The sequence below is a fragment of the Syngnathus acus genome, chromosome 2 (assembly GCF_901709675.1).
Source record: "Syngnathus acus chromosome 2, fSynAcu1.2, whole genome shotgun sequence".
Taxonomy (NCBI): Eukaryota; Metazoa; Chordata; class Actinopteri; order Syngnathiformes; family Syngnathidae; genus Syngnathus; species Syngnathus acus.
In genome coordinates, this window is record NC_051088.1 from 24,296,545 (window position 1) to 24,321,664 (window position 25,120).

General features: G+C 44.7%; 5 protein-coding genes across 15 annotated transcripts; 3 read left to right on the top strand and 2 right to left on the bottom strand.

Annotated features, from left to right (window-relative positions):
* Window positions 1–468: 468 nt before the first annotated feature.
* Window positions 469–3,146, bottom strand: alg11 (ALG11 alpha-1,2-mannosyltransferase). The gene is made up of 5 exons (XM_037269756.1): window positions 3,047–3,146; window positions 2,350–2,571; window positions 1,908–2,279; window positions 1,277–1,842; window positions 469–1,205 (listed from the first exon to the last, which is right to left on the bottom strand). The coding sequence occupies exons 1-5, from the start codon at window positions 3,079–3,081 to the stop codon at window positions 922–924; spliced, it is 1,479 nt and encodes a 492-aa protein (XP_037125651.1). The 5' UTR covers window positions 3,082–3,146; the 3' UTR covers window positions 469–921.
* A 429-nt stretch (window positions 3,147–3,575) lies between these two features.
* Window positions 3,576–6,376, top strand: LOC119119145 (carboxypeptidase B2-like). Of its 3 annotated transcripts, none has more exons than XM_037245672.1 (11): window positions 3,576–3,707; window positions 3,794–3,869; window positions 3,949–4,073; window positions 4,290–4,398; window positions 4,481–4,582; window positions 4,660–4,761; window positions 4,836–4,946; window positions 5,023–5,113; window positions 5,557–5,759; window positions 5,884–5,968; window positions 6,044–6,376. In XM_037245672.1, exons 1-11 carry the CDS (start codon window positions 3,637–3,639, stop codon window positions 6,232–6,234), a joined length of 1,266 nt encoding a protein of 421 aa, XP_037101567.1. In that variant the 5' UTR covers window positions 3,576–3,636; the 3' UTR covers window positions 6,235–6,376. The 3 variants fall into 3 exon arrangements, with proteins under 3 accessions (XP_037101567.1, XP_037101574.1, XP_037101580.1); XM_037245679.1 differs by having other exon boundaries at window positions 5,890–5,968; XM_037245685.1 differs by having other exon boundaries at window positions 3,607–3,711.
* A 262-nt stretch (window positions 6,377–6,638) lies between these two features.
* Window positions 6,639–15,649, top strand: zc3h13 (zinc finger CCCH-type containing 13). Of its 4 annotated transcripts, none has more exons than XM_037276744.1 (20): window positions 6,639–6,798; window positions 7,682–7,852; window positions 7,935–8,038; window positions 8,135–8,249; window positions 8,322–8,430; window positions 8,555–8,721; window positions 8,902–9,044; window positions 9,222–9,422; window positions 9,503–9,655; window positions 9,727–10,067; window positions 10,207–10,656; window positions 10,723–10,932; window positions 11,256–11,712; window positions 11,970–12,184; window positions 12,296–13,504; window positions 13,571–14,170; window positions 14,502–14,651; window positions 14,718–14,918; window positions 15,007–15,170; window positions 15,341–15,649. In XM_037276744.1, exons 2-20 carry the CDS (start codon window positions 7,691–7,693, stop codon window positions 15,542–15,544), a joined length of 5,355 nt encoding a protein of 1,784 aa, XP_037132639.1. In that variant the 5' UTR covers window positions 6,639–6,798; window positions 7,682–7,690; the 3' UTR covers window positions 15,545–15,649. The 4 variants fall into 4 exon arrangements, with proteins under 4 accessions (XP_037132639.1, XP_037132656.1, XP_037132648.1 ...); XM_037276761.1 differs by having other exon boundaries at window positions 11,970–12,100; XM_037276753.1 differs by having other exon boundaries at window positions 11,988–12,184.
* Window positions 15,650–17,249: 1,600 nt separating this feature from the next.
* On the top strand, window positions 17,250–18,412 carry rpl31 (ribosomal protein L31). The gene is made up of 5 exons (XM_037275996.1): window positions 17,250–17,346; window positions 17,638–17,741; window positions 17,845–17,970; window positions 18,154–18,266; window positions 18,338–18,412. Exons 2-5 carry the CDS (start codon window positions 17,638–17,640, stop codon window positions 18,367–18,369), a joined length of 375 nt encoding a protein of 124 aa, XP_037131891.1. The 5' UTR covers window positions 17,250–17,346; the 3' UTR covers window positions 18,370–18,412.
* Window positions 18,413–18,707: 295 nt separating this feature from the next.
* On the bottom strand, window positions 18,708–24,763 carry LOC119136999 (carbohydrate sulfotransferase 10-like). 6 transcript variants are annotated; one of them, XM_037275954.1, is made up of 8 exons: window positions 24,653–24,742; window positions 23,077–23,133; window positions 22,916–22,994; window positions 22,236–22,350; window positions 22,125–22,162; window positions 20,777–20,984; window positions 20,070–20,172; window positions 18,708–19,656 (listed from the first exon to the last, which is right to left on the bottom strand). In XM_037275954.1, the coding sequence occupies exons 4-8, from the start codon at window positions 22,327–22,329 to the stop codon at window positions 19,125–19,127; spliced, it is 975 nt and encodes a 324-aa protein (XP_037131849.1). In that variant the 5' UTR covers window positions 22,330–22,350; window positions 22,916–22,994; window positions 23,077–23,133; window positions 24,653–24,742; the 3' UTR covers window positions 18,708–19,124. The 6 variants fall into 6 exon arrangements, with proteins under 6 accessions (XP_037131849.1, XP_037131841.1, XP_037131856.1 ...); XM_037275946.1 differs by having other exon boundaries at window positions 22,916–23,133; window positions 24,653–24,746; XM_037275961.1 differs by lacking the exon at window positions 23,077–23,133 and having other exon boundaries at window positions 24,653–24,693.
* Window positions 24,764–25,120: the final 357 nt, after the last annotated feature.

The following is a 25,120-nucleotide window of genomic DNA, read 5'->3' on the forward strand; positions in this document are numbered from 1 at the left end:
CATATTATGGCTTGGAAGTGTTTTTCACCACAAAGGTCAATGCCCAGTGTTTAGCAAAAGCTTGATCCAGGCCATGGTTCAATTCAACTTGCCAAAATATTTCTCTCAGCTATTGCATTTGTATGTCTTTGAGTATGATTAAGTTCAGCCTCTTTGCAACTCCTCTGGCACCACTTGAACTCTCAAACTCTTCAACCTTTGTTCCAGTATTATTGATTGTGCCAATTCAACTAAGCATGCAGAACATTTTGTTTCCATAGGTGAACCTCACTTCATTTGGACAAAGTTTATTCAACATCCTGATTCATATTTTTTGACTACCAAAGTCACCAATTTTCAACAGTCTGAATATTCTTTAAACCCGAATGTTTGTGCGCAATTCCAGTCGAAACTAATCATTGATCACTTGATCTGAAAGGGACTGCATAAATCATGCGTCCTTGGCAAAGTACTCAGTCCAACAGTGTATTCGTTTACAAAATATTAGTCCCCCTTTGGTTTATTCCACATTCATGTTGCAAACAGGCCCTGAAGTTTACAATTGGCCACCTTGATTTAAGATGGTCCCAGCATCCGTCATTTTCTGGTTCCGAATGAAGTGCAATAGTTTGCAAATGAATACCAATACATGGTCACATGATACAAGACACTCATAACAGTTTTCCTTATTTTTTACATGATATTCATGTACAATGTCTTTTTTTTTAATGTAAATAGTTCATTTAAGTGTGACTTTATGCATTGGTATTGTTTAGTGATAGACAATGGTACATTCCAACTAACTCAATTGCCAGAGAAACACTCGTAAAAAGATGTTTTAAGAAGTGTTGGAATGGACTGTAAATCTCTCCCGAGTGCAAAATTGAAGGGTCCAGTCACAGATGGCATATATAATGTACACATATAAACACGCAGTCCTTCTCATCGTTCAAGTGTCCCCATTAGAGGTTCTAAAACACCCAGGAGAGACACTTCAAACTCCTGATCTGAGAAGCGAGCAACTGACTGTCGGGCGTTGCGTCGTATCTGCAGGCGGTTCGCGGGCGCCATATTTAAGATCTCCTCCATGGCCTTAGCGTAGCTGTCCTCGTCATCGGCGAGGAAGCCCGTCTGGCCTCCCTCGAAAGGCACCACGATGTCCAGCTTGGGACCGCCCGACTTGTGGGCGAGGATCACTTTGCCTGCTGCCATGCACTCCACAACACCTGGAAGTGAGGAGAAGGGATGACACATCGAACCAACCAACAAACAAGCAGGTCAGTGATGCTCAATTTACCAATCCCAAAGTGCTCGTTCCACATGGTGTGCAGTCCAATAGTGGCGCTGCCCAACTCTTGTTTTAACTCCGCAAAGGGGATGTTGAGTTTAAACTCCACCCTGTCGCCCACGCCGAGCTCTTGGCACAGCCCCCGCAGCGTCAGTACCCTATCCTCGTCCTCCTGATTCCGGCATCCTCCGATCAGGATCAGCTTCAGAGTCTCCCTGCCTTCGCCGGCCTCCCTCCGCCGATCCAGCGCCTTCTTGAAAGCTTTGATCTGCAGACGGTGGTCCTTCTCAGGGCGGAACTGCCCGATGGAGACGATGGAGTGGCATTTTTTCTCTTCGTCCTCTTCAAGCGGGACGTCCAGGAATGCGCTGACGTCGCAGGGTGGGTGGACCACGCTGGTACGGTTGGAAGCGTGCCACAGTGACAAGATGTGCTCAAGCGTCCAGGAGGAGTTGACCATGACCAGGTCACCGCAGGAGCCGGCCATGCCGTAGAGCACAGCAAACAGGCAGTAGTAAAGCACCTTGAACATGCTCAGGAACATACTGTCCGAAATGTAATCAGGGTTGTTGAACCTAAGACGAGAATCGTTCATAATTAGGGTCACGGCGTCATCGGTATTACGCTCGCAAAAGCATACCTGGGGTTCCTTTCTCTTACCACCGACAGCATGTCAGTGCTGATGGTGGGGTAGTGCACGTAAGCACATACACGGCATCCTCCCAGGTAGCGGAAAAGCGGCAGGGTGAAAGCGTATCCCATTGAGTCGATGTACATGTCGGGGACAAATTCTGTAAGCGCCTCCCATCCCAAAAAGATGGAGCCCATGCTTTGCCCGAGCAGGGTGAAGTGAGGAAACAGACTGGGCTCCACGAGAAGTCTCAGCCTCAGGAACACAAAGTGAACGGGCCGCGGAAGCACGATGTTGAATCGGCGCCGAGCTCTATCCACGATCTCATTGGCCGGAACGTCCAGGTCGCCGGTGTAGACCACGACGTCGATGTCCGGGTAACTGCATAGGCATGTGGACGCGTTGTTAATTTGAGTCTCGAAACAAATTCGGCGTAATCCGTCGAGCGCACCTTCGTTGCAGAGCCCTGATTGCACACCAGAGCACCCTCTCGCCCCCACCGCCAGCGTTGCAATAGGGGTGGAAGAACGCCACCGCGGGACGTCCGGTCCTGGCATGTCGAGCGCTCCTTTTGCCTTTCAGCCACAGACGTACTGCCAGCATCAGCAGGACCAGCACGCCAAGCAGGAGCAAACACACAAAAAGCAAGTGGAACAGCACCTGCCACAGGAAACTTACACACAACAGTCCATCATCAACACACAGGTCATTGTGGTGGTGACATTGGACCACACTGAGGTCTGGATTTAAAATGTTGCCTCTGTCATGTACAAAGTGTAAACAATAATATTGGAAACAGCTCTCAGTGTGATGCAGGATTGTTCTGCAGAACTGAAAACCACTGATTAGTTTGTGTAATTTGTGAGTATATGTGCAGGCAAATCAAAAACCAAGTATTGGAATAATCCTTGGAAAAAAAACTCTCAGCGGAAACCTATGTGAATACAATGAAAACTATCAATATTATTACTATCGCGTTACGTTGTCGTCATATGTACGCAACTCCAATTACCGACAAACTCTCTGTACACTGATTAGCTTGCCTTTTACATATAAAATAAAATAAAAAATAGTCCGAAATCCCAACGGTTTCCACAGTCTATTACGATTTTTACACGGAAAGACGTGTTTTAGAGAGTGACTGGTACCTTAGACATAGTACGAGCTCGTCGTGTGCCGACATGTTGCCAACTGCAAACACGAAACTGCAGGCGTCACCTTTCAACCCTGCCCACTTTTTAAGTGTGGCTTCATTTTCATAGCGCCCTCTTTAGGTGAGGGTGTATAACTACATCGCAACGCTTTTCTTTTTCTTTTTCTTTTAATTGTGCTTGCTATTTTATGTGTACGACGACCTTGAGTGCCCTGAAAGGCGCCTTATAAATAAAATGTATTATTATTATTATTATTAACATAATGAAGGCCAGGAGTCATCGTTTAAAAAAATAGATAATCTTTCATTGTACACTTTTATTTTTTTATTTAATTAGTTATGTACTTTTATACTGTATTTGCATTTTACTTCTATCCTTAATGTCTAAATGTTTGACTTATACATTTTAAATACCTGCTTTGAGCAGGATTTTACCTGTTTCCTCGTAGCTTTACAGACTGATCTATGCCCCCGGCTCTCTGGGGAAAAAAGCCAAAGTTTAACTTCTAAATAAACACTTAAATCAATAACATCTCCCTAAGCTCACAGTCTGAGTGAGCGTCTGTCATTTTCACCCTTTCCATCATGAAGACATTTGTAATCTGGATTGTTTTAATGGGCCAACTTCCCAAGATGGGATACTGCACTGAAACACAGTAAGTTACACTTTTTGTGTCTGATTATGGCCCGAGGAAAAATAATGTCAATCCAATTATTTGTATTCCTCTTTTTTTTTTGGTAGCGACCAAATTCTGTCAATGACACCAACAACACCAGAACAAGTGGGCATTGTGAAGAATATCTCCAGTCTATATGAGGTAGAATAGAGTGGCAGGCAGGCATTTTGCTTTGTTTTTCTTTCTGCTCTTGCATTGTGTCCGTGCGATATGTCCACAGACGGCATTGTGGCAGCCGGTCCATCCTCAGTATATCAAAGAAGAAACTCAAGTTCACCTCTTTGTACCTGCAAACAGCTCAGCCGCGGTCAAGGACTTGCTGCAGCGATATGATATAACACATGAGTATGTTACTTGTCTTCACACATACACACAATTTTATGTAGTAGTTCCATCCATTTGAATGAACTGTTAATTCTGTGCGCAGAATTATGAAATGTGTATATATATACATAAATATATTTATTTTTTATAACAAGTGGTCCAATGACCAAGTTGTATATGTATGTTGGGGTATTTCAGTGGAGGGAAACGTTTCTACAGCTTTTGTGTTTTTTTTAGAGTGTTACTGGACAACACCAATGACCTGATTGAAATGCAGACGAGGAACGATTCGGCGGACCCAAGAAGCAGCACAAGTTTCTATGAACAATATCATAGCCTGGAGGATGTATATGCCTTCCATCGTACGCTGGATTCTCTCATTATGCAGAGATGACCTGCTACTTTTTTTGTTATGGTCTCCTCTTCAGATCTATTATTGGATCAACAGGACTGCTCAGGACAACCCAAACACCATCGAAACCATTCTTCTGGGTTCTTCATTTGAGAAGCGACCGCTCTATGCTCTGAAGGTCTGCACGTTCATCCATCTCCGACAACAAAAAATTCACAAACACTGCCTTAGGAATATTTGGGGAACTGCTCACAGGTGTCACTTAACAGAGAGAATAAGAAAGCCCTGTGGATTGACTGTGGGATCCACGCCAGAGAATGGATCTCTCCTGCTTTCTGCTTGTGGTTTGTACAATATGTGAGTAGATCTGCTTTGTATGTTTTGTGGGTTTGTACACAAATCATTTGGCTGAAATATTTTCCTCTCTGCAGTCCTTAGTGTTTTACAAGCAAAACCGAGACATAACTGACATTTTAGACAACATGGACGTTTACGTCCTACCCGTGATGAATCCTGACGGGTACCAATACACATGGACTACGGTAAAAAATGCATTTGGCAGAAGTGCACATTCATTTATAGAGGATGTGTGATTTAACTTTGTTGTATGTGTCTCAGGACCGGATGTGGAGGAAGAGCCGGTCAGTCACCACAAGCAGCTACTGTGCTGGTGTTGATCTAAACAGGAACTTTGACGCCAACTGGTGCAGTAAGTCTCTCTCGTACGCATACGAACACTGTACACGTGGACAAAATTGTGTGTACACTTCCCATAAAAAGAGAAAAACCCATCATCTGTGGAATAATAATGATCATGATAGTAATGATACTACTACTACTAATAATAATAATGCTAATGATAATATTAATAATTAAATGAATAATGATAATGATAATAATAATAGCCTAGACTGGGCAATAATGGATGTTAGCCTCAGCTAATATTTTGTTGTAGAACCACTTCAAGCCAGCAATTTTGTTACTCTCATAGTGACTTGAGGCAAGTCTTCATTTTTCTTCATTTTTAAGACAGGCCTGTCATTGTATGTTTTGTATTGATTAAATGGAAGGGTAGCAAAAATGTTGTCTATGTGTACAGTATTTTGAAATGCTTTGAATTCGCTGCTATTTGAAATCTGTGTTGACCACCAGCGGAGGGAGCCTCCAAAGATCCCTGCAGTGAGATCTACTGTGGCGCCTTCCCTGAATCAGAACCCGAATCGGAAGCCGTAGCCAACTTCCTACGCAGTAAGAAGGAAACCATCCAGCTTTACCTCAGCATCCATGCCTACTCTCAGATGCTGCTCTTCCCATACTCCTGCACCTTGGATGAGGCACAGAACCACAATGAGCTGGTAAGAACTTCCTCCCAGCCCTAGAAAGTGGTGCTGTTTTATCAAAAGATGCTTTTATAATGAAAACACACAAACATCTTTTTTTCCCCCTATTGTGGATGTCAAACTTTCTCTCTTATTTAAGCTTCAGATGGTCCAAGAAGCTTCACGAAATATCAGACGATATTACAGAAACACCTACAAATATGGTGCAGGAGCACAGACCATATGTGAGTGAGTTATTTTACCTTCAAGTTGATTTGATCAATTCACAGTTCTGATGCGTAGCTCCAACTGATCCACAGACCTGGCTCCGGGTGGCTCTGATGACTGGGCGTACAATCTTGGCATAAAATACTCATTCACATTTGAGCTCCAGGACCGTGGACGTTATGGTTTTCTCCTACCACCGTCTCACATTTCCCAGGCGTGCAATGAAGGCCTCCTTGCCCTGAAGACCATTGCTCAAAGGGTCATAGAAAAAGCACAAGCTTGAAGAAATCCTTCTTCAAGGGTTTGAGTAACAGTCCCAAGAGGATTTGGTTCAAACCTGGAAATGACTGTTGCTGAATGTCATCAAGGCCGACCATAAATTCAAACGCAATAAAAGAAAACAATCATTTTTACTGTAAACACAATTTGTTTTGTTTTAATTTAAGTGCAAATGTACATGAATGTATTCAATAAAATGAAAAAAGAAATATCAAACAAATAAATAAAAGTGTTGATGAACAGAAATATCCGAAACAAGGTAGAAGATGTTATTTAAATAAAGTTGAATAATTGAATGAGAAATTGTCATTATAATGTATTACATTTTAGTGTTATGTTCAAAGGTTGCAGTGTATAATAGCGCCGTTAGATGGCGCTATTATAACTCATAGGTCTCACGTTGCTTTTCACTCCTACCAAAGAAGACCACAGGCTATGACGCTCGTCCACCGTCAAAATGCGGGCTCCCCGGGAAGTATTAGTATTTGCTTTTAAAGAATAAATGTAATTTATTCCGTTGGTAAATCTTTATAGTAACATTAGATGCGACACCGATTCAGAATCCTGGGTAAGTCGTCTTGTTGTCCGTTCATCGTGCAGCACAAAGCCTTAGAACCACAAAGGCCTCGCGCTCAATGAAAACACTGTCTTCGAGTTAGCTTAGCCTCTTTCGTTTGTTTGCCTCAAACGTTGAGCATGCCGAAGTTTTGCTATTGGCTCAATTCAGATTTTCCGTCATAATGTCACTTTATGTTGTCAGGATTAGAATCGACCTTAGCCTTTTCGCCGCGCAATTTAGGTCACGAACTACGTAGATAAGGAGGCATGTTGCTTTGCCAAGGCTCGCACACTGGCGTGCCATTTATGAAGTGTTTTTTGTTTGGGCCAGCAAAGCACTCTTTCGCTCATAATTATATATTATAATTATAATTCACGAGTGTTAATTGTGTAGCCCACAGTAATCGTCCTTGTATAGTTCACACGCAGTCAAAAGTCAAGTTGGACTCTGCTCTTCGTATTTAATTTTATTTATATGAGCACAGTATTATGGTTTTTTTTTTTCTAGGGGCGGGCGATGTCAGTCTAATTTTAATTTATCAGTACTCGTGACGGCGGACAATACCAGTATTGGCCAACTTCTCGTTGCCAGTTCACAATCAGGAACTAGAAATGAGAAGAATTGCCATTAATTTCATGTAGTTTTAAGGTCATTCTTATACTGTATTGGGATATATAGGTCTTACTTATAATCATTGCTTTCTGGGGAAATTTAGTGCTGTTGCAGTAGCTGAGTGTTCTCGAATGAAGGTCAAAGTCTGCTTTGTTGTCAATTTCTTAAATGTAACAGCGCTCACCGTTTAAATGGCTGTATTGAGTTCACACTGACTGGGTTACATTGTTGCATTTTTCCAATCGTGTAAAAAGAGATTTTTTTTCTTGTTTTTCGCCAGTCCTGCAGAATGTCCAAGATCAGGCGGAAGGTTACAGTGGAGAATTCAAAAACAATATCCGATAGCAGCAGCAACACCGCATCCAGCAGCACCAGCAACCCCGCCGCCCCCTCGCGGCGGCCCAGCGTGTTTGAGAGACTTGGCCCGAGCACCGGGGGTAACGCTGCTGATGTATGTACCACACGGACTGAACATTATCTCTGTCATCATCCACTGCGATGAGTTCATTTTGCATGATCATTGTGTCTTTCAGAGTCACTGTAGAAATTGGCTGAAGACGGGAAACTGCAGTTACGGAAACACTTGTCGCTACACACATGGAACTCAACCAAGAGGCAAAGGATTTAATTTCAGCCGGTATGATTGCTGCTGTAGAAAACAATCAAATGTATTTATTTTTTTCCCCCTGCTTAATGTTGTGATTGCAATTTAATATGTGAATCTCTGGAGCAGGTCAGCAGAGAGACCCACCGGCGACTTGCGGGAGAGGATGAAGAATAAGAGACAGGACAATGACCCAGACAGTGTAAAGCGTGATTTGGATGAGCCAGTATCTCCCACAGAAAGAGTGAGTGCTATATTAAAGCTTTTTTGGAACAGGTCGATATGAAGTGGTGTGCATCTGTGTCTCGAATCACAGCAGAGAGACTCCTCCAGGGGTCGACATAGAGAGAAAGATATCAAAATTACCAAGGAGCGTACTCCTGCTAGCGAAGAAGAGCCCGTAGAGTGGGAAACAAATCGCGAAGGTTTGGCAGCTTTTTTATTTTCTTCTTCTCCTCCTCCTCATTTTTGACGCCTGTTTTTTGTATCACATTTTATTTTTTTGAAGGCTTTCAGTTTGTTTTCAGTCTATTCTTGGTGGATTTGCAGACTCTGATATTGGTGAGTACGACTACGAGTTGTCACTCGAGATGAAACGGCAGAAGATTCAGCGGGAGCTGATGAAGCTGGAGCAGGAGAATTTAGAGAAGAGAGAGGAAATTGTTATCAAGAAAGACGAGACACCCACCAAACCAAGATCCACGGCCATGCAAAAAGTAAGAAGAAGCAAGGGTAGCCCCCTCCTCACCTTATCTGTCTACGGACAGATTGCATTTTGATTGACACAGCGTCTTGATATATATATATTTTTGCAATTTGATTCAGTGCAAGAGTAACAGCAAATTCCTCGAGTGCTTTAACGTTACTTTTCCAATAATAGTGATTTTGATTCTCAGGCCTCCGCTGAGCCGTTACGATCCCGAGACTCCCCTCCACCCAGGAAGTCCAGTGGCTCCCCAAAACAAAAAAGTGGACTTAAAGGGTCAGGAAAGAAAGAGAAGAAGGCATCTGGATCTTCACCTGTCGCAGAAACTGCCAAGTAGGGTTCTTTAGACCTGTTTCCACCATGTCGTACTGTGAAAGTCAACGAAACTTAGGTTTAGGCAGCACAGATTTTGCGGAATGCTGTGAAAGTGCCAACAGGATGGGCAAACAATTTACATATGAGGAGGACATAATGACAATTTTGCTCTCGTTGTTCTTGCTTTTGTACCAGAACATCGAAAGGATCCCACAGCAAAAAGAAAGGCCCTCGTACACCCAGTCCACCACCTCCGGTGCCCCTGGAAATCCCCGTCGCTGTGAAGAAGCACAAAGGCAAGCATAAAAACAAAGACAAGTGTGAAGAGAAGCAAAAAGAAGGCAAAGACCGGGGACGTGATGCAGAAAAACACAAGGAGAAGAAAGAGAAACGCAGGTAAATACTGCATTTGTCACTCTGCCACAATAACATTTATTTTTTCCCCCCCACACTCATAGTGCCGATTGATTCCATAGGGACCGATCTGACAGTTCTCATAAGGCAAAGCGCTCGGTGACCTCAGAAGACCGTTCTGGTAGTGTGTCACCTTCACCCTCAGTGAGGAAGAAGTCCACGTCTCCCAAAGCGTCTTCACATAAGGCCGCTCTTCTACCATCTCCGCCACGCAGGTCAGCACACTGCAATCGGATGGCTCAGGACCAGGGCTGCACACTTAACCTCGCTCGCTCGCTGTCTGTAGGTCTCCAACACCTCCACGGCACCAGCGCACGCCCACACCGCCCCACAGGCGAGGCTCTCCTTCCTCCCGCTCTGACTCCTCCCCCCAGCGGCACTCGCCTTCACCTCGCCGCCGCCGCTCATCCTCTCCCACCTACCACCGCAGCTCCACAGTCGCGGCCTCTTCTCTGCAGAGGTCCCAGCGCTCTCGTTCTCCCGCCACCTCTCAAGACGCGTCCTCCCCTCCCCGCCGATCGGCCAAATCCAGCCCCGCTCTGCACCACTCGCGAGGGCGCGAGAGAAGCCGTGGCGATAGAGAGAGGAGTCCGCACACTCTGGAGCGCAGACAAGAGCGCAGAGATGGTACAAATATTTTGGGTTCCTCCTCATTGTAATTCAGCTGTTACGCAGAAATAGAGATGACAATCTTGGGGTTATTTCGTGCATGTTTCAAGTTAAAGCTGTAGTCACTGTAGATGACCTTTGACTTTCTTTCCAACAGAAAGCCGCAAGAAGGGGGATAAGGACGGTAACCGTGACGACTGGGATTTTGACTCGGAGCAGGTCTTGTCGAGGGACAGCCGCGACGACAGAGAGGCCAGGGATGTCCGAGAGCGGCGGGATGGCCGAGATAGAGGACGGGAAATGACCAGAGAGCCTCGCGACCGCAGAGATGTGAAGGAAGCCAGAGAAAGCAGGACAGAAACCCGCTCCAATCGAGAGTCGTTGGAACGACGAGATCGGGAGCGTGAGAAAGAGAGGGAACGGGAGAGAGAGCGGGAAAAAGAGAAAGAAAGGGACAGGATGGACACCCTCAGAAAGGAGGAAACGGCCCCGGAGGACAGGAGTTACGGAAGGGCTCACGGGCGTGAAGAAGGAGCAAGGGAAGGGCGGACAGAGACCAGAACAGATCGAAACAGCCGCGGGAGGGGACGTGATTTCTCTGACAAAGGTAAGCTCGACTATCTCGGTGGATAAAACAAGAGCTTCTGCAGTGTCAAACGTGTTCCTCCATCAGGCTCGAACAGGAACTCAAGAGGGTGCCAGCCGGACAGCAGTCACGATAACTGGGAGTCGCGAAGCAGCGCTGCGCGTGAACGGAGCGCAGAACGCAATGCCACGGAAAGGATTTCCGATCGAGACAGAAGAGGGGACCAGGTCCGAGACTCTTCCTACGACAGGAGAGGCGGCCACAGTGAAAGAGACCGCAGGGATAATCGTGAGAGAGGTGGGAGTTTGAAAATCACACTCTGTATTTGTTAAACGATACATGGTATTGTTTTGCAACCATTAAAAAAAAACATTTATTCAGCACATTTCATACACAAGACCAATGTGCATGGTTAAAAGTACATTGAAAATAATAATAATAATAATAAAAAAAAAAACACTAACACTTTTTTTTTTAAATGTACAGAAATAACAGCTTACTAAAATTATTAAAATAAAGTAAAAACCTAAAGTGAAACCTTTGGTTCTGAAACGAGATTAAAAAAAAATAAAATAAAATACATTTGATGGACTCAACAATTGTAACTTTTGTTTCCCCAGCTTCTCCAAACAGACATCAGAGAAGATCGGAGGAGTCGGAGAGAGACGAACGAAGGGATGAGCGCAGAACAGACCGAGGAGAAGAAAGACGCGAGGACCGTACCAGAGACCGGGAGCGAGAGAGGGAGCGGGAGAGGGAACGGGAGAAAGAAAGAGAGCGGGAACGGGAGAGAGAAAAAGAGCGAGAGAAGGAGAGGGAAGCCGAGAGGGAGCGCACCCGGGAGCGAGAGCGGGAACGAGAGAGGGAGCGAGAACGGGAGCGGGAAAGAGAGCGCGAAGAGCGGGAAAGGGAGAGGAAGGAGCGCGAACGGGAACGAGAGCAGCGGGAGCAGCGGGAGCGAGAGAGGCAGCGGGAATGGGAGGAACGAGAGCGCGGAAGGGAGGAAAGGCGGGAGAGGAGGGAGGATGCCCGAGACGACCGTACCGTTCGAGAGACAAGGGACGACCGCAAAACAAGGCATGTACTGCATTTTTACTTCTTCAATCTTTCATGTCATCAATAGTTGCTGGAAGTTTAACATCCTTCTTTGTAAATATCCCATGTTACCAAATTATTGCTCGGTGCGGCCTTTATATATGTTTTTGTTGTTGTTGCCTTTTTTAAAATTTGGTAGATGCGTTTTCTATTCAGTTGTGCTCAAAAGTCCGGAAACGAGGGTCATTTGTTCGTTTTTTGTTGAATCTATTTTTATCTTTTGTCTCCCCCATAACTAGTTCCATCTTGCCTTCCAGCCGCAAGCGACCCAGGTTGGAGACCAGCCCCAGCCCCCGCCCTTCGCCCAAGCGAGGGACGCGTGACCACAGTCCGGCAGACAGCGACGGCTACAACAGCACAGATGAGAAAAGTGAGCGTCCAATTGGCCGAGGACTGGCCAAGCTCCACCCACAGCCCCTCCTCCCCAGCCCTGTGTGTCCACCTCCAAGTGACAGTAGGAAATTCTTTTAGAGAGGACACATCATTTATTGGAATGAGGATTTCATATTCTTCAAAGATATCGCTGCTTTAATCAGTCTGACTTCTCTTGTCACATATTGCGCAGGTACAGATAAGCATCGTGTGCTCAGCCAGGTGGTGCGTCCCTTGGAGCCCCTGTTGCGTTCACCCTCGAGGCCTGCCATATCTGATGACAAGCCGAGCCACTGGAAGGATGAGGAGCGTCGAGGAGCTGCGGAGAAGAGGGAAGCGCGCGGTCGCCATGAAGACCAGGAGCCCCGAAGCGAACGCAACAGGGGAGGTGACCGGCGAGCCGATCAGCTGTCAGATCCTCACCCTGACTCCCGCGGTCGAGGCAGAGACCTGCGAGACGCCACACCGCCTCCGGTTTCTGTCGTTACTGGTGCTGACAACGAGGTCAAAGATGTCGCTGTGTCACAGCCCCAAGAAGAAGGCAAAAAGAAAACCAAAGCACTGAGGAAGGGCATCAAGAAAGGCCGTAAAGACGACGATGCCGCCGCCGCCACATCTGCTGCTGGCAAAGGTCTAACCGGAGAGCGTTTCATCCCCGAGCCCCCGCCTGCTACTTTGACAGAAGGTCCTCCGTCTTTGCTTTCACCAAGGAAGGGGGCAAAGAGGAAAGTGCTTGAGCGCAAGAGGAAACGCGGAGGAGATTCTGAGGCATCTGAGGAGGATTCTTCAGTGCCTCAGCCCCACAACAAGAGGAAGCGAGGTCCTCGGACGCCGCCTCCCTCCATGAGGCCGGGTCATCGTGGCTCCGCAGGCAATGCCGAATCTGCCCAACTGTCTAAAATGGACAACTTCAGCGACTGGTCCGATGAGGAGGTCTCGGATAGAGGAGGACAAATGGATTCCGCTGAGCGCGCGCCACCCGGGCCTCTCCGAAGAGGCGGTGGCCCCAGGTTGGGTCGAGAGCGCTGCAACCCGCCTCCGATCGCCCCTCTGCTTCTGCAGGATCCTCCGATGCTGCTGCAGACTTTGACTCCGCAGCCCCTGATGTCCCAGCCCCTTCTCCGCAAGCCGCCCCCAGAGCAGACGCGCAGCAGCAGCATGGGAAGCAATCAAAGTCGCACCTCCTCCAGGCGCCCGCGCTCGCCCTCCAACGAGTCGGCCCACCGAGATGACCTGCAGGGCACGCGTGCCCGCAGGGGCCGGCTTCAGGCCACCGGCACACATGAACGGGAAAGGGAGAGAGAACGAGAGAGGCTTGCAATGAGTGACCCGCCAGGAACGGAGAGGAAATCACGCATAGACCAGTTGAGGAGAGGCGAGCCGAGTCGCAGTACCTCTTCAGGTGAGTTATTTCCGTCAAGTCTGAGAAGGAGACCGAATGTTCAACCGGATTGTGCTTACTTTGTAGACCGCCAGGATTCCCGCAGCCACAGCTCCAGGCGTAGCTCTCCCGATTCCGAGAGGCAGGGCAGGTCGCAATCTCGCGCCGGCTCCTACGACAGTCGCGAGCGGGAGCGTGACCGGGAGCAATTTGATCGGGAGCGAAAGGACATCCGGCAACAGCAGCCGGGCCTGCTTCTCCAGCAACCTCTTCAACAACAGAGAGACTGGGATCCCGAATCCAGGGACTGGCCCGGCAGGGGACGGGAGCCTCCGCCCATCCGTCCCGGTCGTGAGCCCCTTCTGAGGGAGAGGGACGCCCGGGACAGAGAACGCTTATTGCCCGAGGGAATCATTCAGCAGCACGAGCGAGAGCGCGAGAAAGAACGGGACAGAGACACCAAGGGTGAACGAGGCGGTGACAGGGAGCGATTGATGATGCCGGACTTGCCCCCCCACTGTGACTCCAGACCTGCGGTCCGAGGTGATCCGTTGCGGCAAGACAGAGGTGACTATGAGCCCCTCCTGCCAAGAGAAGCTTTCAGCCCGCCCGAAGCGGACAAACCGAGCAACAGCCACCACGCTGTGGCTGAGCAGTCTGAGACGGAGAGGATGGACAGCATTGATGGTAAAAAGATCTCCAGTGAAAAAACATTCAATGTTGATATAGTGGGTGCGATACCCTACAATTCAAGAACGCTTTCAAGTTCAGGGTTAGTAATATGTAAAAGCTTCCCAAAATTCCAACTGTTCACAATTCAAAGAAACAAAAAGTCATCACTCCTCATAGTCTCGTGGACAAATCGATACAATGCGATTCAAGGACAAAGCGTATTAGGATGTAATGGTTCCGATTGGTTGGATCAAAACGGATTTTCCCCAAAGAAATGTGTTTTTGTTATAGTGTTTGTATAGAAAAAAGAAATCCGAAAATTGCTGTTGTGTTGCTGTGTTTTCAGGAGAGGATGAGGTGACTTTGAAAGAAGACGACAGCCAGTCCGTGGCATCTGTCGGAGAGGAGTATGAACCAATCAGTGACGATGAGCTTGATGAAATCCTGGCTGACAGTCAGAAAAAAGAGGACCAGCAGGATGAGGAGAAAATCACAGGTACCAGTACACACTACCTTTTATACGTCCGGACGTCCAAGCGCCTTAGCTTCCGTGTGTCTTCAGGCCCTCTGGATGTCATTGACGTGGACTGGTCCAGTCTGATGCCAAAACAGAAGCCGGAGCCCCGAGCGGCCGGTGCAGCTCTCCTGCGTTTCACCCCAGGGGCTGTTCTCCTCAGGGCGGGCGTCTCGAAGCGACTCGCTGGGACTGAACTCCTGGAGAAGGTCAGAGAAGTGTGCAAGGCAGAGCTGGATGACCCCAAAGGTGAGACTTTGCATCCGAGCATTCCTGTTTTGCTCGTCCAAGTTTTGCAAGGCCGTCGGTGCAAGTTCATGTTTTGCATCCTTCCCAGATGCGGACAAGCTGTTTGATCACGACCTCGGGGCCTTGAACATGGCAGCCCTGAACAGACGAGTGGAGAGGTCAAGCTTACTCAGCAACCTGGGACCCTGCTGCAAGGCTCTTTGTGCCCGCAGGGACCTGAGCATCCGCAGGCAGCTTTTGAAAAATGATAAGGTAAATTTACGGCAGTCATTTCAAGGGCCATTCATAGGCAACTTCAATGCTGAATTGTTTTTGTTTTCCCCATTCTTGATTTAAGACTTTTCATTTTTTCATCCCAGCAATAGTATTCGTCGTTTTGGTGTTTAAGGCTATCATCTGGTGATATTCCTTCTCTCCTTTAGGGCCTCACCAAACAGTATCCCATGAATCCTGTGGTGGACAGCGACCTGCTGCAAATGAGCATGCGGCTTTTTAGGAGAACTGTGACTGGTCAGACTTCTGTCCAAGAAAGAACCAACGGTGGTTCCGATCCAACTCCTGAAGATGCCCCGGCAGGCGGCATCAGCAAGCTCCCTGTGGGACAGCCGGAGGTTTGTGTGTCATGAGATGCACGAGGTGCAGGAAGCATATGAACAGAATGACTTCTCCTTATCCCATTTCATTGCAGACATACATTTTGGTAGGAAATAAAGCTATGTTGGGAATCACTATTTACGTTCAAAATATTTTGCATCGCCTGCATGTTCCGTGCCATTGAATATGTACTTGTACTCAAAGGTTACGAGAAATATTTGGGGGGGAAAACGCTGTTCTGATTTTTGGCTGTCACAATTTCAAACACTTTTCCTTATTTACAAATTGTGCAGGTAATTGAGCATTTTGGCGGAAGAAAAAGCATCTTACAAACTAACACTGCTCATTCTAATTGCAACCTTGGAGTTTACACCGGAAGTCACCAACCTTGATGGACCTGATAAATGCCTCTTGGGTACTGACTAATGTGAAGAGCTACCACTCTGAAAAAACTTTGTGTAAATCACCTCACTTGGTCGTTTGGTTATGCCCTCCAACTCTAACCTTTAAACTATACAGTGTACCCATTGTTGTCACGCGGTTTACATTCCAATTTGGAATTTCCCTCGGAACTTCCAAATATTGCAGCAATAAGTGAAAGCCGCAAAGTGGAGGTTGATTTTGATTTTTTCCCGTCCAAGCATTAAATGTTTTTTGTTTGGGTTTAGTTTACTTTGTTAGCTTATGATAAATGCCTTTATGATTAAATTGTTATTTTCAGTTGTTATATTTTTTAATTTACAGTACTGTATTTTTTCTTTTTAATGTTTTTCAAAATATATTTTTGCATTTTATTATAAATGATTTAAGGTTACATTTGGATTACACACAAAAAAATAGAATAAGCAAAATCTGATCATTCCATACAACTCCAAAAATACACCATACCAAATTATTGGCCCCCATAACTTAATATTTGGTAGCATTCGCCTTTGGATGAGATATCCCTTCCCCTCTCTCTCCTGGGATTTGACCCAGTATTCTTTTGCCAGATGCCCCAAACCTCAGATTCTTTGCGTGCTTCTTTTCAATTGCTGTTTTGAACTTCTCCAGTTGCTTTCTTACGCCATTTTTGGTGCGTTTTGAAGTCTGTTTTGAACCATTGCCCTGCTGTAAGACCCATGACCTCTGATAAAAACGACACAATCCGACACTGGTACCCCAAATTCTTTCCTTAGTCCCAAGAATTCCTAGCGCCATTCACACAATCACGACAACCAGTATGCAGGTTCTGAACCTAAGTGAACCTCCCTCCACCATGTTTCATCACACGGACAGCGGTCTTGTCTTTGAGGCCTCGTTGAATTATTGATAAACTGTACCGTGATTTGCAAGTGCTGCAATGGTTCTTTTAAAGTGTTCTGTAAATCAAGCTCAGTCTCTGAAGCATGGAGGCAGCAGTGCTTTTGCCCATGACTGTACTGACGTTGGAAATATCAGTCTTGGATTCCACGTGGAAGTCGAACATCTCTGCAGTTCAAAAAGCATCAGTGTCTTCACTTTCCGTGAAGAACCTGAAGAGGGAGCTGCTGACCACCCGGTTTGTCGCGCATGTAAATCACTATCGTAGAAGCTGTATCGTGCCATTTTAAGATTTTCACAGTTATACCTATGTATATGCCTTTCCAAAACTGAACATACACACAATACATACGTATGGCAAATATTCAAAATGTTCCTCCCGTGTAACTCCTAACATATATATTTTTTGAGCGGTCATTCTCTCCTCTACTTGTTTCCATACAACATCTTATGAAGACGGACCCATTTCCTTTACCCACAATGCACCCCTCTTATTCAGTCCTTCCGACTTCCGCCTCAGCAACTTACCGCTGTGAGTGTGATTTTCTGCAAAATACATTTCAGTAATCTGCTTCCATCCTGCGTTTAAAACACAAGAACGTATATACGTAGATTGTAGCTGTGTATACAAGTAGCGTATTTCTTTGCGGGGATGGATTTGGTTGCGCAGAATTGATGTTAAAAGAACTTTTAAAGCGACTATTTGTAGCTGTTGGTTGACCGAGCGCTTTGGCGCTGTGTGTTCACTGTGGTGGTGTATGTTGCTTACAGAACTGACATGTTAAGCAAATTTAATTTGAACTGTTCGTGTATTCACTAATAGATGGCCCCAACCAAGAAAGGTGAAAAAAAGAAAGGACGTTCTGCCATCAACGAGGTGGTGACCAGAGAGTACACCATCAATGTCCACAAGCGTATCCATGGCGTGTGAGTGCAACGTGAACTTAGGAACTACAGACATGCATGTTTTAATAACTATCTAGAATAAATATATTGGTGGTTAATTATTGGCTTTTTTCCCTTTATCCAGGGGTTTCAAGAAGAGGGCTCCCCGTGCCATCAAAGAAATCCGCAGGTTTGCAATGAAGGAGATGGGAACCCCTGATGTCCGTATTGACACTCGCCTTAACAAGGCAGTGTGGAGCAAGGGGGTCAGGTGAGAAATCTTCTAATGCTGTATGTTGTTTTCATCATGTAGAATGAAGTCAAATGTATCTATATAGCCCTTAATCACAAAAGAAAGGGCTTCACAAGGCCACAGTTGACAAATATCCTCAGTATATGTCCAGAACAGCATTTTGAAAAGAAGGCTGAGTAGTTGCACGTTTTGTTTGTGCAGGAACGTTCCATACAGGATACGCGTTCGACTGTCCAGGAAACGTAATGAGGATGAGGATTCCCCCAACAAACTGTACACCCTGGTTACATACGTTCCAGTCACGACATGCAAAGGTGAGCAAGCCTTTACCCATTGTTGGAGCTGACACTTAGTTTCATCACTGTGCTTGTCATTTCTCCCACAGGTTTGCAGACAGTCAATGTTGATGAAAACTAAAGAGTGGAGTCAGCCTCAATAAAAGGTCTTCTTGTTTGGGCTACGTGACGTTTATTTTCTTCTGCACCCAAGTCCTGAATATGGTCACTGTTTTGAAACTAAAATATTCCTTGAGAATAGGCTTCATTTCCGAATAAATGCATAGGAATGTTCTTACTCTGCACATGAATTATAATACACAAGATTATTGTTAAGAGTCGGGAAATGACTTTTTGTCGTCCAGACAGTCCTGCATGTCATTCCGACTCAGGAAGAAAAACATTAGGCCAACTCACATAATATATTGTACAAGCGAGGTGAATCGTCGATCACAGTAGCTTTATTTTTCCTTTTTCATTATATCATTTTTGTTCATTTTGCACAAGATCCAACTTTCAACAACAACTGAATAATAAAATGAACGTGTTTGTCGTCCAGGCAGTCCTGCATGTCATTCCAATTCAGGAAGAAAAACATTAGGCCAACTTGTACAAGACGTGGTGTGACTGAGCAATTTACGCCACCTCGTGGTGAATAGTTATATTACAACTTCAAATGATACAATGGACACCTTGCCTGATAGGGACAACCGCGTATATTGAAGTACATTTTATTTTCCATGAAAAAAGGCGGTTTTCGACTCAAACAAAAAATGAAAACGAAGAAAATTTCTCCCAAAATGATTTTAATATTAATCAAGGCCGTTGGTACGTTGGTGCTTGGCTGGTACTTTAAATATTTTTATACAAGTAGTAACCTTTGCAACCTTGAGCATGTCAGTTGAATAGAAGTTCAGGTGTTCGATATCCAAATAAGTGAAAGTCCCCCTGGTAGCGTGCATAGAGGCGTCTGAGGTCGCTCTTGCTGATACCCGAGAAATAGCGCTCCACTACGCTCTTGTTGTAGTGTGCAATAGCAGGAAAGATGAGCTGCTCAATGCCTGTCCTCCTCAAAATGAGGGCGGCATCTTGCTTCAATGTTTCCAGGTGCCCTATGACATCATAGCTGATATCGCACGGGGCGCATAGTTCCACGTAGGACGCCCAGTGCGCGACATGCTGGCCAAACCTCCAGTCCATGGACTTCCGGCCAACCTCGTCCACCAGGTAATGAACAAACTCATCAAAGTGTAAACCATACTCATTGAGATAAGGAAAGTCTTTGCGATATTTGCGGATGATGGCAGGTCCGATGGTGTACTTGTACCAAGGCTCAGAAGGTTTGGTAAATAGGAACTTGTCCTCAAATGTGGAAATCAGACGCTCAAATGGATCCCTCACGATGAAAAACTTGAAGTCGTTTTTTAATCTGTTGAACACAGCACATATTTAGGAATGATATTTGAAACGACTAAAACGTGTAGCCATCTTGAGCAAGTTTTGAATGACGGGCAAGTTGCTGCTCTTAAATGTTCTCGACGTCCAAAATCTATGTAACCAACACTGACAATTGCAAGGAGAAGAAAAAAGAACAATTTGGGTAACTGTTAGCATATCTGGCAGCAGTGTTGTGGTTGCGCATGTTGGGTTTTTATTTTTCTAACACTCAACTCGTTGACTGTTAGTGTCAGCTCAAGGGAGCCTCTTCATCGACTCATGTCATTTCATATTATAAATATTGAAGATGAAATTTATTTACAATACTTTTTTCAGACATTTTGTAATCCGCCATTTGTAGACGTCTGGGTCAAACTGTCTTGGTTATCAAATACGTTGACTCACCTGTGTGTGATTTCATCTGACGTCAGTGAAGAGAGGCGGGGCAGGCTTTTCTCATGGTTACGGACAACGTCCTCTGGAACCTCCTCCATACTGGAATAGGTTCCTGCCAACGACAGCGCATTCTGGATGTTGAGAGGCTATGGAGGCCTCTCATTGAAAAAGATTGTGCTTTAAAGAGCTGTCACTGTAACAACAGATAAGCACTTAATCATTGGAGAAGAGCTGGTGCAGTCATTTGGTGTTTGCAGTGTCTTGAGATCTGGGACCCATCAGAGATGACTTCTCCCTTGCTTAAATGAAATTTAACTCAAGGCGGTCTTGGTGGAGCTGAAGCTCACAAATGAGATTAAACTTCCTGCACCAAGTCATGAGGTTTTTTTTTTCTTTTCTTTTCTGCTCCTCGCCTCCTTTTCCTTCTTCAAATGAGCAATTTCTTTCCCAACAATGAAACACGGCCCAACATCTTGTCGAGTTTCGGTTCACTTCCAACCCAGAGGCAGAAATCTCCATCTTGACTTCCTAGTGGGCTGCTATGACAGGACTTCCAAATTTGGGCACACTTGGCAAAAAAAGAAAGACTATTCGGAACTGGCACCTTTTACCATGAAAAATGCGTTATCCACACAATAATTGGTATTAATGCTCAATATAACCTCTCACAATTAACTGTTAGACTGACCACAATGATATCACGCAGTACTACTTACCACTTAGAACAAGGAGAAATTTCTTCCATTCATCGTTGCTCCCATCAGGTGTCTGACAGAACAATATGTTGTGTCGCTCCAACACAAAGATGTTGTCTAAGGCCATGTTGGAGACGTGGGTGTCATTCCAAAGTTTCTTGCTCTTACACATGTCGGAGAGCCACTGAGTCCTCTGCTCAACAACCATCTTCCAATCTGCTCCTGCGGACTCAAACGGAACAAAGAATGGCAATTGCCGTTCGTTTCAGTATTCGTGTGCCATTATTGTCATTGTCACTACAGTGGACCTAAGAAGGCGAACTTGACAAAATATACTTCATTTACATTCATTGTCTTCTGTTTGCCTGTACACTAAGACATAAACCTATAGAATAAAGAAAAGTACCGTATTTTCTGGACTACAAATTACTCCAGAGTATAAGTTGTTCAAGCCATAATAAAATGCATAATAAAGAAGAAAAAGACATATATAAGTCGCATCAGAGTATAAGTCACATTTGTAGGGGAAATTTATTTGATAAAATCCAACACCAAGAACAGACATGTCATCTTGAAAGGCAACTTAAAATAAAAATAGAATAGGCAACAACAGGCATGCTAACGTTACATAAACACAAACAAGAAACTGCGAGCGGGCCTGACGTAACATATTAAGAGTTATTCAAATAACTATAGCATAAATAACACCCTAACAAGCTTATTAAGCCATCTGCGTCATTCCAAATCATTAAATCCAATGAAATCTTCATCCTTTGTGTCACTTATAAACAACTCCGCTAACCTCAGAAGTAAAAGATGTAGCGCTTCCTCTTCTATGTGACTTACGTCAGACTCATCGTCAGTTGCAGTTCCAATTGTTCCACCGGCCTAGTGCGCCCTCATGCGGTTTAGTATGAAATAACATGTGAAGTGATATAATGTGTTTTCACACATAAGTCGCTCCTGAGTATAAGTCGCACCCCCGGCCAAACTATTAAAAAAAAATGCCACTTATAGTCCAGAAAATACGGTACTCATTTTTTTAGGAGTTGTCTGCTCACTTTGAACTGCTTTTCTTAAGGAGCGTCGCGGGTGGAGCCGATACTATCTGGCTTCAGGCAGTAGGCGGGGACACCCTTAACCGGTTGCCAGCCAATCGCAAGTCACATATAGACGAACAACAAATCGCGCTCACACTCGGGCAATTTCGGAGTGGTCAATCGGCCTACCAAGCATGTTTTGGGGTCGCGGGAGGGAACCAGAGGAAACCCACGCAGGCACAAGAACAACATGCAAACTCCACAGAGGAAGGCCGGAATTCAACCAACAAGTGGCGACCGTGCCAACCAATCAAATTAGTCAAATCTACCTGGTCAAACGAATGGTCTTGGATGATGATCTCAATTTCTAAGGAAAAACACAAAGAAAGGAGGGCAGACTGTTGGCATTGGAATTCCTTTTCAATGAAAAGGTCACTCACCTTTTGCATCTCTGAGGCTAATGAGCTTATCAATCACTGTGAGGACGATCAGCAGCCAGAAACAAGCCAAGAAGATTCGCCAGCGGAACTGCATTCTTGAATTTTCTGGAATAGGCTTAATAGTGCGTAAAACAAAATTGTTGTCATGAAGCCTCTGGATTTTTTGGAAATGACAGTCAACACATGGATTGGGACCCAAAAGTAGATCATAGACTCTTTTTGTGTGGCTTGCAAAAAGGTAGTTAAAAAAACGACTTGTTTGTAGTCTGGTTGTTTTCATAACAGTCCTGAAGCATACCAAGTTCCAACATTAAGCATACAATAATATTGGGTAAGTGTTCATCTTATGCTCCTTTGTAATTTGTTGCAACTTTCAATTCATAAAATGTCCATATTTTATGTAAAAAAAAAAAATTCACCACATAAACATTACTACAGTAAAAAACATGTCAATTTTTTTTTTTTTACTAACTTTTTTACTTGATCAAATAAAAATAAAAAAAGCATGGACTTCGAAGTCAAAGTGCTTTATCGTCAACTTAATGTCACGATCCGGTTTTGAGTTGCTTTAGAATTTTGTTTGTTTTATTTGAGGCCTCAGGGATAATATCTGTCTCGTCAAGTGAAAGTCAAAGTTGAAAACTAAATGTAAGGACTTTACGCAGAAGAGTATATTCTACCTGGAAAAAAGCTTTTCCGTCGACTTGTCAGAGTAAAGTGAGCATCACAGGCCGGTATGACAGAATAATGGTGGCAGGCCTATATGACAGAATAAAGGTGAAAAGGAAAAAGCATAACAGGCCAGCGACTGGATAAGCGACCAGTCACAACATAGTGTTATCCAATCAGCTCCCTCCAACTCTCTCTTGTCCAGGTCCTCCTTGTCTTGATAGTTTGTCTGGAACAGAGTCATTTGTGTGTAACGTGTTGTGTTGAGATTGTCGAGCGCCGTCACACACACAAATCAATCTGTGTGGGCCTGTAAAATGAACGTCGTCCACCATGATGAACAAGGCCAAATAAAGAGATGAAAAGATGCTCCGAAAATGATCATTCGGTTGGTCAATAGGAAACATAAAAGTGGATCTTTTGAAGCAAGGGAGGAAACTACAAGGAACGGGTGCTTACCTAAATGAGCACCTCACTAAGAAGAATGCTGAGATAGCCTGGAACGCACGCAAACGGAAGAAGGGAAACAAGATTCTCGCAACGTGGGTCACAAACTGCAAGGTATGGATTAAAACGAACCAGAAGATGTCAAGACTCTCGTTGTGAGTGAACTGGAGGAACTGAAGATGGTGGTGGGGGAACCTAACATCTACAATGGCTGAACTGATGACCATTAACTGGTACCTATGGGACCCTCCTGACGAGAATGGTGGATTACAGCATGGCAAACAGAGACTGGCGGGGAGGACATTCATCTCAGGTAGACCGGATCTGGACTCTTTATTATTGAATTCATTTGACCTAGAGAATGTTAATGCTGGTATCTATGAGTCCTTCTTTAACCCAGATACTAATTACACTGTGAATATTTTTCTGAAGATATGTTTAACAAACTGTGCAATACTCCTCCTGGCCACTGCCAAACAAATGTATTTTGTCAATGCATTTTCAAATAGATATGAACCATCGGCACCACTGTTTAGAAATGATTCACTCCTGTCAATTGATAAAGTAAATATTCATCAAACCTGTCTACTCATCCATAAATACATATATAGGAAACACCGACTTTTCATAATTTCTTCACATTTGTATCAGACATTCATTCATATCCAACAAGACAGAGGGACAATCTCCACCCACCTTCCCGTCGAACATCACGCCATCAATATAATATCCACTTTAGAGGGCCCTCACTCTGGAATGAGCTACCAATCCATATCCGATCCATATCTTCACAGGCTGCTTTTAAAAGCACCTGAAACACCACCTTCTCCACTCATGATCATCCTACCAGTTCATAATTACTCCACTGCACTCAGCTGTTCCATACTAAGAACATCAACCACAATTTATACTCTGATTCTTCCTTCTTTTGTTGTTTTCTGTTTGCAGTTCTTCTGTTCCCTTTTAGTTCTTCCTACCTGGTGTCTCTTTGATTGCTAGGTGTTTATATTGTTTCGCTCGTTCCTTATTTTGTATAGTGTATCTGTCTATGTATGTATATATACACATTTGTATATATGCATATATAAATATGATGAATTAATATTTAGCTTGTTATGCTTTTATTTATTTATATTTTTCAAACACTTGAGTGACATTTGACTACACGGCACTTTGTTGTATATATATAACACGAGTGGAGCTCTCTACAAGCCCTAGGCTTTGTCTCCCTCCTTGCACTGTTATTGCTGGAATAATATGTGCTAAACAATAAACTAAAGGACAGCATATTAGCATTTTACCTTCAGTTGTCTTGAGTTCTTTCTCCCAGCGTAGAGTGAGACAGGCGAAAGCAACGCCACATGTCGTTAATGAGAAAGATCAGGGAAAACTTGTTCAACAGGATGACTCGAAGTGAGCTTCTGAAAATATCAGCAGCACTTTTCATTGGCATAAAACTTGCAGCTAAACAGGGTGTTATGCAGGAGACATTTTGTCGCTGTGGAGTTGGGATTAGCATCAGTGTTAAGTTATATCATTTACATTTCCCAGCACACATTTTGTCACTCCATTTGATTTGATAAAGTAGCTAAGCCAAATTGTTTTTAGCAATTATGATTCGATTCCCCTTCTACTAACATTTATTTTTCCATACAGGTTCGAGGCTCTGCCAGCAATTGGCTGGAACCGATCTCAGGATGTTCCTCACTTTTTCCAGCCATGATTCTAATGAGGACAAGCACGATACGCGTTAGTTGTGTTTTTATTCT

Excerpts from the sequence above, each read along its gene's own strand:
- alg11 (XM_037269756.1), bottom strand. The coding sequence starts at position 3,081 with ATGTCGGCACACGACGAGCTCGTACTATGTCTAAG. Across the intron at positions 2,572-3,046 it reads GAGCTCGTACTATGTCTAAG|TTTCCTGTGGCAGGTGCTGT; the intron begins GTACCAGTCACT and ends GTTGTGTGTAAG. Across the intron at positions 1,206-1,276 it reads GAACGAGCACTTTGGGATTG|GTGTTGTGGAGTGCATGGCA; the intron begins GTAAATTGAGCA and ends CCTCACTTCCAG.
- LOC119119145 (XM_037245672.1), top strand. The coding sequence starts at position 3,637 with ATGAAGACATTTGTAATCTGGATTGTTTTAATGGGCCAACTTCCCAAG. Across the intron at positions 4,074-4,289 it reads CGATATGATATAACACATGA|AGTGTTACTGGACAACACCA; the intron begins GTATGTTACTTG and ends TGTTTTTTTTAG. Across the intron at positions 4,947-5,022 it reads ACCAATACACATGGACTACG|GACCGGATGTGGAGGAAGAG; the intron begins GTAAAAAATGCA and ends TATGTGTCTCAG.
- zc3h13 (XM_037276744.1), top strand. The coding sequence starts at position 7,691 with ATGTCCAAGATCAGGCGGAAGGTTACAGTGGAGAATTCAAAAACAATA. Across the intron at positions 9,045-9,221 it reads CCTGTCGCAGAAACTGCCAA|AACATCGAAAGGATCCCACA; the intron begins GTAGGGTTCTTT and ends CTTTTGTACCAG. Across the intron at positions 13,505-13,570 it reads GAGTCGCAGTACCTCTTCAG|ACCGCCAGGATTCCCGCAGC; the intron begins GTGAGTTATTTC and ends CTTACTTTGTAG.
- rpl31 (XM_037275996.1), top strand. The coding sequence starts at position 17,638 with ATGGCCCCAACCAAGAAAGGTGAAAAAAAGAAAGGACGTTCTGCCATC. Across the intron at positions 17,742-17,844 it reads CACAAGCGTATCCATGGCGT|GGGTTTCAAGAAGAGGGCTC; the intron begins GTGAGTGCAACG and ends CCCTTTATCCAG. Across the intron at positions 18,267-18,337 it reads TCCAGTCACGACATGCAAAG|GTTTGCAGACAGTCAATGTT; the intron begins GTGAGCAAGCCT and ends TTTCTCCCACAG.
- LOC119136999 (XM_037275969.1), bottom strand. The coding sequence starts at position 22,329 with ATGCAGTTCCGCTGGCGAATCTTCTTGGCTTGTTTCTGGCTGCTGATC. Across the intron at positions 20,985-22,124 it reads AAGACCATTCGTTTGACCAG|TCCGCAGGAGCAGATTGGAA; the intron begins GTAGATTTGACT and ends GTTCCGTTTGAG. Across the intron at positions 19,657-20,069 it reads TCAGATGAAATCACACACAG|ATTAAAAAACGACTTCAAGT; the intron begins GTGAGTCAACGT and ends TGTGTTCAACAG.